Source organism: Kryptolebias marmoratus, linkage group LG10 (genome assembly GCF_001649575.2).
Source record: "Kryptolebias marmoratus isolate JLee-2015 linkage group LG10, ASM164957v2, whole genome shotgun sequence".
In the NCBI taxonomy this organism is placed as follows: Eukaryota; Metazoa; Chordata; class Actinopteri; order Cyprinodontiformes; family Rivulidae; genus Kryptolebias; species Kryptolebias marmoratus.
In genome coordinates, this window is record NC_051439.1 from 22,319,235 (window position 1) to 22,329,141 (window position 9,907).

Below are 9,907 nucleotides of genomic sequence, written 5' to 3' on the forward strand. Positions count from 1 at the left end.
GCAGCTAAAACTCTGCAGCTGAAACTCTGCAGCTAAATGTCTCTGCAGCTAAAACTCTGCAGCTGAACGTCTCTGCAGCTGAAACTCTGCAGCTGCTCGATGGAGACACCAGCTCTGACCTCTGACCTCCGGACCGATCCGTTTTCAGAACAGATATCTTTGTTTGAGACCAAAAACAGAGAAAACAAGTTTCCACGCCGAGCCGAACATCCGGACGCCGTAATTAACCACATCCACTAAAACGAGACGGGTTGGACAAAAGCAAAGTCCTCGGCAGCCATGTGGGACAAAAACCAAGTCCTTTTTTTTTTTCTGCTGCCTGGCTGCGTCTCTCTAAGATGGATGGTCCTCCTTTCTGCCGTCTGTCTCCAGAAACCTCCTCCGTCCAAGTTGTGGAGGTAGAAAGGAGAGAGGTGGTGCCGGAGCCCCCAGCTCCTTGCAGGGGACACAAAGGTGTCATTGAGTCCTGTCTTTGCACCTGCTCCGGCACTGGAGGACAGGGGACAGGCTCTTCCTGTGTCTTTAAGGAGGCAACAAGGGCCCAGGGCTGCCCCCACCCAACGCCGCCCTCCGCCTTTTTTTTGTTGTTGTTGTTCTGAGGAGAGAACTGCTGCCGTGCCAGAGAAGTCAACAAATGAGCAGTGAGACTTTTTTTCTGCTCTGTCTGAGGGGCTTTTCAGGGGGGAGACAGAAAATGGATCCAGGACCACATAGAGCCCAGAGCCAGAAGGATGTGGTCTGGACCACCCGAAATGTGAGGGTTTGTGGACGCACACTCAGGTGGCTGAGACGCGTCCTTTCGCCCTCCGCCGGGACAGTCCGAGCGAGACAAAGCCCTGTTCTCTCCGGCTGCTGACCCGAATGGATCGGATCAACAATGACCCGGGTTCAAGGAGCCGGCAGAGACCCGGAGTCTCGGCTAAGAGTCCAAAACAAAGAAGACGAACAGAGCGGGCCCGTCCACCAGCGGCTCATATCTCGCTCTGCCACCATGACTTCATCTCGTTTCAGGCTTTAGCTGTTTTCTCAGGTTTTTATTTTACCTGACTCCTTTCCTCGGTTGGGCTGCAGCTGGCAGGAAAAAAAAGCCGAAGGAGGGAAGAAATTCAAAGGGAGAAGAAGGCTTTGAAGAAAATGATGCTTGCAAAGCTGGATGGAACATCAGAGGCCCGGAGAGCAACCGTTCTGCCTTTTTAAGAGCCGCATCAGCCGAAGCTGCACGAGCCGAAGCTCCTGGGCTCAGTTCCGCCTTCAGAGTCAGATAATTACAGCCGGTGCCAGAGCCGAAGGGATTTAAATCAATTAGAAAACAATCAGCGGTGACAGGGTTTCAGCTTTTATTTAGATTCACGTTCTCGGTTAGGAGAATCAGCCAAAGCAGCCGAAGCTGCAGCATGCAACATCTGAACACAAAGAAGATTCAAATAAACTTATTTTCACAACAAACGACAAATCAGGGAGTTACTAAAGCTACAAGAAGCAGACCACTAGCTAAAAGCTAAATAAAAGCTGAATGCTTAATGAGTGCTAAAGATGCAAAGAGCTAACTGTAGGCTAAATGCAGCAAAAGGCTAGCTAAAAGCTAAAGGTATCAAAATGCTTCCATCCATCCATCCATCCATTCAACCATCCATCCAACATCCATTTATTCATCCATCCACCCATCCATCCACTCATCCAACCATCCATCCATCCATCAATCATCCAACCATCAATCCAACATCCATTTATTCATCCATCCAACCATCCATCCATCCAACATCAATTTATCCATCCAACCATCCATTTAACATCCATCCACTCATCCATCCATCCATCCATCCAGGTGTCTCTCTGCTCAGAGACCGTCTCCAGCTCCTCCTGGAGGATCTCGAGGTCTTCCTCTGTCAGGGAGGAGATATAATCCCAGCAGAGTTTTGGGAATCAGGCAGAATTCAGAGGGTTCAGATTTTTCACACTTTAGCTGCTTTAATTTAAGCAACATAAAGAAAGAAACAGAAACACTCGTGAGGTCAGGCTGCTCTGTTAACAAACCTCTCCTTGCTTTCAAACCAACTGCTGAGCCACAGATTCTCTTTATTTCCATAATTTCACATAGATTTTAGTTTGTGAAACAGTTCTGGCGATGCGTAATAAACCCAGGAATTACTGTCATAGCCAACCCCGATATTATAAAATTACAGGCAGACAGAGCGACTCCTGGTGCTTTGTGGACAATTATCCCGTGGCTTGGATCATGCTGGAAACGCTGCAGCGGAGAAAAACCTCAGCCTATCAGATTTAAAACAAAAATACAGGCAGGGGCTGGCAGATAATGTGTCAACAGCAAAAATAAATAAATAAGAGCGAGGCTCAGAGAGGGCCTGACTCCGACTTCACAGACAGACTGATTTGTCTTTTTTAAGACAAGTTATTTAGTCTTTTCTTGTCTCCGGGCTGCAGAACAGGAGAACCTTTGATGTCTGAGGCGTATTTTTTTGCTTCTTCAAAGACTTTTTAACCACACAGAAAAAAATAGAAACATTCTGGTTTTAGATTTCAGGGCCCAAACCTTCCCGCAGCTCGTCCGCAGTTTCAGGACGTCTTGGCGTTCTGCCTGCAGGACGTGGTTGGCGTTGAGGCGGTGAGGCGGTGAGCTGCCTCCATCTGGTGGTGAGACGGGAGACATCTGGAGAGGAGACGTCAACCAAAGAGGAAAGCTCTGAAGGTGGCAGCATGGCTCCATCAGTTATCTGCTGCCTCTGCAGGAGCAGGCTCGGCAGCCGCTCTCATGCATGTTTTAGACATCTTCTTGCTTTAAAACACCTGGTTTAAATGAACGACGTGTCGCCATGCTCCTGGAGAACCTGATGATTTGGTGAGGAGGTGATTAAACCATTTGAATCAGGTGTGTTGGAGCAGAAACACCTAAAACTCCCAGAACAGCAGAGCCTGGAGGCCTGGAGTTTGACACCCCTGATCTGGAGTCTCAGTATTCATAATAACAGAGTGTTTTCTATCATTTAACAGACTTTAAAGTGTTCCCTTTCACCTAAACTGTGGCACATAAAAAACTTTACTTAAATAAAACTAAAAGCCAACATCAGCTTGAAGCCTACAAACAAAAAGTCATTAAAGGCTCAGAATTATGAGGAGAAATGATGATGTTTTGGCCGTTTTGGTCAAACCCTAAAAATAAGTTTATAATCAGTCTGTTCCTGTCAGAACTACAGCATGTAACAGGGATGACTCTCAGCTACTACCACACCTAACAGTCAAAGTCAGTTAGCTGTGGTGGCCATCTTAAACTGTAGATCTTCATCTAACGATGGCTTCCTGAGAGTTTCATTAAATCTGTCCAGCGGTTCAGGAGGTCAACAGACTCAGATTAAATAACGTAACATTTGGATGTTTTTAGGTTTAAATGAAGACGATGGGTTCACTGATGGTGACGTTTTAAAACCTTGAAGATGTTTGGACTCCTGAAGGAAGACAGGTCCCGTCCCGATGTGTCTCTGTTCCAGCGGTGTGTGGACAAGGAGCTGAGGACCGCCAAACAGGTCCACCTGTTCACCTGCTTGATCATCAGCCAATCAGACGGCGGCAGCTGGAAGACGACCAAACCCAGCGTCAGAACGAGGAAGAAGAGGAGATTGGAGTTTCACACACAACCATCTCTGGGGTTTACAGGAGAAAGCCTCGTTAAGGTCAGAGGTCAGGGGTCAGAGGTCAGGCTGGTTGGAGATGACGGAGCTCAGGTCTGCAGAACCATCTCTGATCCCGCCTTGAAGCAGGAGGCCACGCTGGGCGCCACTTCCTGTCAGCTGACAACAGGAAGCCACTGGACTCCAATCAGAAGCTCCGGGACGTGGTTCTAACGTGTCGATCTGGACCAGAACCTGGGAGGAACGTTTCCAGCATCCTGCTGAATCTGACCTGAAGAACTCATTCTTCTGGTTCTGGTTCTCCTGATGTTCTTCCTGTGTCTCTCAGGGTCTTTCACCGTTAGTCAGGTCTTGTCCTCGTCCCTCACCTGTCTGTTGTTTGACATTCAGTCTCAGCTGTCCCCACTTGTCTCATTTGAACTCATTCCTTCAGCAGTCCGTCTGTTTTCCACCCGCCGTCATTAAATTCCTTCTCATCGAGTCTTTGAGCCCCAGTGGTTCTGACCCGTAAAATCTGACCCTGCGAGTCAAAAGAGGCCCGCTGGCCACCACTTGATGCTCGCTGAGTTCTGGTCCTAATAATGCTTTGATTCTCTGTGGGGTGTGACGCCAGTGGAACTAACGTTCAGACGTTTCCACTCGGACGTGTTTTTGTGACGGACCGAGCCGGAGGCTGCAGAGACTGACGGCACACCTGCCCTTCAAAATAAAATAAAATAAAATAAAAACACTCCAGAATCTAGAGATCATATCATCTATGATATGATCTAAATAAACATTCACCACCAAAGATGAGCCACAGCATCTGTGATAAATGAGTGAAACCAGCAGAGTCGGGTTTTGTTGCCAACAATTAGAGCCGTTTGTTTACATTCGAGTTGGTAAAATAATCCTGGATGTAAACGGAGTCAGAGGGAGAACGATGGAGTCGGGAGGAGAAAAGGTGACCTTCTTCTTCGATTGAAAGCTGCGAGGAGGAGAGTCCCTCCGGTGGAGAGCGTTAAAGCTAAAGACGGAGCCGAGATCAGCCGAAATGAGCCGAAGCTGCTCGTTAGCTTCAGCTGGAAACAGAGATGCTGTTTTTCTAACGCAGGTTTGACAGAAACCCTGATGAGTTTCAGCTGAATTAACCCCAAACAGTCGTTTAACGATGGAGAAACTGATAGAAGCAGAAACATTTCATCAAAAATATGAAAATCTTGTGTTTTGACGGCTGTTATGGTTTTTTTAGGAGCTGAAGGTCGTTACATGAAGCTAAAATAAATCAGAAGAAAGTCATAAAAGGTACCTGGATTCTGAATCTACTACAGTCTGTTCTTCATTTCCTGTGATCACTGTGAAGAACACCAACCAGGCAGGAAGTAACAGATCCAGACAGAACTGACCCAAACCTCCAGCAGCTGAACCTTCAGGTTCTGATGGACCAGAGTCTGGAGACGGACTGCAGAGAACGTTCTGAAGAGGAGAACCTGAGAGACAAACCTTCAACAGGAGAACCACCACCCATCAGACCAGCACCGGCCTCCTCCCACCATCCGGAGGTGAAGCTCCTCCCAGACTGTGTGACATCATCGTAAAGCTCGGGGGTTCCTCTGGTGAAACATGGGGCTCCAGTTCCTCACAGCATCACTCCAGACCAAACCTGCTTCTTCTTCTGCTTCCATTTCCCCTGATAAACGCGGCGACAGGAACCTCCTCAGCGTCCTACAGCTGTCTGCCACAGCTGCCCCCGCCTCCTTCTATGCAGGTAACTCCGCCCACAATCAGCCCACAGAAACTCTAAAAACAAGTCTTTAAAGTTTGAAACCAGAGAAATGGACTCTGGAGGGTTTTATGATGATCTGTAACTAAAAGAAAAACCTGAAAACTAATTAATTTGATATTTTATTTAATTTCCCCTTTAATGAAACTTTCCTGAATGAGTTTATGGCCCCGCCCCCTGAGCCCGCTGATTGGCTGGGAGGAGCTGGTTCGAACCCGTTTAAAGTCCAGAACTCCTCCATCCTCCGTGCCACTTGTTGCCGCTCGCGCATCACCTGGAGAGAGGTCCGCCCGAACCTTCAGCCGCTCCTCTGGGATTCCCGCGGGGAGTGATGAACTCTATCGACCCTCAGCACCACCAGCAGCACCTGTCCTCCCCCACCGTCGGCTCCCTCCCACCTAAAGGCGCGCGCCAGGAGTCCCCGGACGCCATGGCCGCGGCCGCGTACTGCGACAACCTGAGCGGCGCGTACCACCAGCAGCCGGGCCTGCAGGGCGCGCAGAGAGCCGGCTACGGCCTGCAGGAGTACGCGTCCTCCCCGAACCCGTACCTGTGGCTGAACGGGCCGGGGGTCAGCCCCTCCGCGCCCTACCTGCACGGGAACAACCCCGCGCCCTTCGTGCCGCCCTCCTACGGCCCCCAGCGGCCCTTCATCGGCGGCTCGGCCGGGTTCGGCGCGCCGGACCTGGGCTGGTTCTCCATCAGCACCCAGGAGGAGCTGCTGAAGCTGGTCCGGCCGCCCTACTCCTACTCGGCGCTCATCGCCATGGCCATCCAGAACGCGCAGGAGAAGAAGCTGACCCTGAGTCAGATCTACCAGTACGTGGCCGACAACTTCCCCTTCTACAAGAAGAGCAAGGCGGGCTGGCAGAACTCCATCCGGCACAACCTGTCCCTGAACGACTGCTTCAAGAAGGTCCCGCGGGACGAGGACGACCCAGGTGAGCCGGGGACCCGGTCCAGACCCGGTCCAGATGTGACACAGCTGGGCTAATCTCCTCAGTCAATCCTTTCAGCTTTTATTTTCAAACACAATTTAATATTAAATATTAAAGGTTTGGGTCTTCTCCGCACATTCAGGTTTCAGTTTGTTCAAATTAAAACTTGTTTTTTTATTTTTCAGTCATAATTTAACAAGTAAAACGTTGGAACTGAAGCTCTAAAAGGGAGAAATTTAAGGATTTCGTTTCATGTTTTCATGTTAAACAATTAAAAAGTTAGTTTTGTGTGATTATTAACTGTTTAAATTTAAAAAGTAAGATTTATTTGAAGCTTTTGCTAAAATCACATAAAGCAAAAACTTAAAAAATAAATAAAAATGGCTCCATGGCCTGTTGAACGCGAGTAAATTAGGAAAAAATGGATCAGTTTTTATTCAGTTCAGACAAAAGTGGTTAATTTAGTTTTAATTATCAGGATTTTAATTTCTCATGTTATTGTTTTAATCCAACAAAACTTCATTATCTTACTGTTAAAATCATGAAAAATCATTTTAAATAAATAAACAACCAGATTTATTTAGTTATTTTTTCCAACAGGTGAAGTTTTGAATTAATCAAAAACTTTGGATGTTTTAGAAAGTCGGGACAGTAAAAAATGTAAAATAAGATCTGTAAACCTCATGAACTCATATTTATCACCGTGGATGGAAGGACGTTAGAGACGCAGCTGCCAGGAAGGAGACAAAGGGGACATGCAGTTAGAGAGGACAGAGGTGGACAGAGGACAGAGGACGCAGAGGACAGAGTTAGATGGAGGACGACTCGCTGTGAAAGAAAACAGCTGAAAGAAGAAGAAGGAAGACAGTGAACATGTTTAAACAGAGAAACTGGACCAATTTATTAAAAAAGATCATTTAAATTTGATGAAAGCAACACATCTGTCAAAAATCAGAAACATCTGGACGAACTTTTAGTCTCTAACGAGGTTAATTATCTGCAGGTCGGTCAGAGGAGATAAAAAAAATCATTCAGGTCGTAAAGATGGGCAGAGGTTCCAAAACTGGAGGAAGAATTTCAGAATAAAGTTCTTCAGCTTTGGATCTCCATCATCTCCAGATCATAAAATCAATCTGTAGAAACCTCTGAGGTCAAAGGTCAAGGCTGGTTCTGGTTCTGTTCTGTAAACACAGTTCGCCGTGCTGCTTAAAGCTCTATCAGGCAAAGAAGCAGCCAGATGTGAACAGATGTGAGACTGTTCTGAGGTCAGCCTGCCTCTCTGATGGTATGGGGGTGCATTAACAACATCTGCTCCCATTCAGGACGGTTGAACAGACGTCACAGCAACAACTTCTTTTTAAAAAGATGTTGTTGCCATAAAATTCAAAATAACTTTATTTTTTAACGTTTCCTGTGTTCCGCTATGATGAAATGTGGGTTGATTTTTGTAAATCCTTACTTTCTGTTTTTATTCATATTTCACACAACAGTCAGTAATTATTCCCGTTTCTTTTCTAACTCCAGGCAAAGGGAACTACTGGACGTTGGACCCAAACTGTGAAAAAATGTTCGACAATGGGAATTTTCGCAGGAAAAGGAAACGGCGGTCCGACCCGAGCGTGGCCGGAGCGGCGGCAGCTAAGGTTGAGGACTGCAGAGGGACCGTGGGCCCCCCCCTGAAGCCCTCGGAGAGCCCCCAGCTCCTGGGGCCCTCCTCCCCGGACTTGGACTCGATGAACGAGTCCCAGCGCTCCTCCTCTCCGCTGGGACTCGCCGCAAACGCTCCGTGTTTCAACAACTTTTACAGCAACATGTCCGCCCTCGGCTCGGGGGCCCCCGGCCGGCAGGGGCCCCTCGGACTGGTGAACGAGCTGTCCAACAGGAACGTAACCGCCCTGAGCCCGTACCCCCACCACGGCCACCCCGGGGGGCAGGACCCGGGGGGGTCGGAGCACAGCGACGGCCTGCACTTCAACCGTGGAGTTTACTACAACGCGCTGAGCGGCGCGCAGAGCGGACAGTTCAACTCCCACTTCTACAACAGCTTCAGCGTCAACAGCCTGATCTACCCCCGGGACGGCACCGAGGTCTGAGGCCCCCGGGGTGAGAGGACCGAGGTCTGAGGGCCCCCCCCCGGGACGGCACCGAGGTCTGAGGCCCCCGGGGTGAGAGGACCAAGGTCTGAGGGCCCCCCCCCGGGACGGCACCGAGGTCTGAGGGCCCCCAGGGGAGGGGACCGAGGTCTGAGGCCCCCAGGGTGAGAGGACCGAGGTCTGAGGGCCCCCCTCCCGGGACGGGACCGAGGTCTGAGGGCCCCCAGGGGAGGGGACCAAGGTCTGAGGGCCGCTAGGGGGCGGGACCGAGGTCTGAGGGGCCCCCCTTGGGAGGGGACCGAGGTCTGAGGGCCCCCCCGGGACGGGACCGAGGTCTGAGGGCCCCCCCCGGGACGGCACCAAGGTCTGAGGCCCCCCAGGGGAGGGGACCGAGGTCTGAGGGCCCCCCCGGGACGGGACCGAGGTTTGAGACTTTCTAGACTGGACTGAGACCTGAGGCCCCCCCCAGAACTTGACCGAGGACTGGCTCCCCCCAGGACTGCCCCCCCTGAGAAAACATTGAAGGTCTAAAAGTTTCTTCTGAAACTCTGATTTTTCTGTTTCTGTATTTTGTTTATTTTCAGTTTTTTATTGGAATCATTTCTGAAGTCGGACCTTCTTCTCAGAGACTTCCTGTTGATTTTTCAGAATAAAACACTTCCTGTTGTTTTGAAGACGAACCTGCCAAAGCTGCCTTCGTGACGCCATGGTTACCTCAGAACAGTTACATGCTCGCCCTTCTGACAAACGCAGTTCTATCTTATTATAAACTGTAAATAAACCTGATAGATGTTTATTTTTGTGTTTGAATATTTATGTTATTTATATTAACAGACAGTAGCTAACACACTCCTCCGGTCTGACAATCATTAAAGGGCTTTTGTATCGATCACTTCCTGTTTCAGTTTGATGAATAAATTTTAATCAGGTTTTTTTGTCTTCGGATGAATTCTTTTCGACCCTCGAGCCGCAGAAATGATTCTTTTTTTCACATCATTACTTCGTCCTCCTGAGCTCCAGTTTGATGCGGCGGGGTCAAAGGTCACAGCTGGACTCATTATTCTGAGGAAAGGAAGTCTTAAACGACTCTCACTTTATTTTTATTAATATTTAAACTTCTCCTTGAACAACAAAGCTGCTCTGAAATAACTGCAGCTTTTAAAGGAAGTGAAATAAATCAGCAGCAGAGCAGAAAGTTAAAATAAAAAATAAAATAATCTGTTTCCTGTCTGTCCGGTTCTGTCTGAGCAAAAGGTTCTCCTCCAGGGAGAACCGGGTCCGTTCTCTGACTGCTGCTGAGGATCCAGAACTTTGGACCCGACCGCGGCGGTTCTGTTTGCTGCCAAGTGTGAAGGATCCATCGACCCGGTTCTGTTTGGTCACCTTCTCTCAGGCATCCCGTCCTAATTTGGCTCCGGCGCTCCGACATGTGAAGAGCGGCTTTGTTGCCGGGGGGGGGGGGGGGGGGGG

At 49.0% G+C, this 9,907-nt stretch overlaps 1 protein-coding gene and 1 long non-coding RNA gene across 2 annotated transcripts in view; one reads left to right on the forward strand and one right to left on the reverse strand.

Moving 5' to 3' along the window:
* LOC119617405 overlaps window positions 1-9,907 on the reverse strand; it is a 50,854-nt gene that overhangs the window by 2,598 nt on the left and 38,349 nt on the right. The gene's annotated exons all lie outside the window — the stretch shown is intronic.
* On the forward strand, window positions 5,640-9,368 carry foxi2 (forkhead box I2). The gene is made up of 2 exons (XM_017440520.3): window positions 5,640-6,347; window positions 7,869-9,368. The coding sequence occupies exons 1-2, from the start codon at window positions 5,738-5,740 to the stop codon at window positions 8,435-8,437; spliced, it is 1,179 nt and encodes a 392-aa protein (XP_017296009.1). The 5' UTR covers window positions 5,640-5,737; the 3' UTR covers window positions 8,438-9,368.

Bases quoted from the DNA above. Each gene is read 5' to 3' on its own strand.
- foxi2 (XM_017440520.3), top strand. From the start codon at position 5,738: ATGAACTCTATCGACCCTCAGCACCACCAGCAGCACCTGTCCTCCCCC. The intron at 6,348-7,868 runs GTGAGCCGGGGA...TTCTAACTCCAG, and splicing joins GCGGGACGAGGACGACCCAG to GCAAAGGGAACTACTGGACG.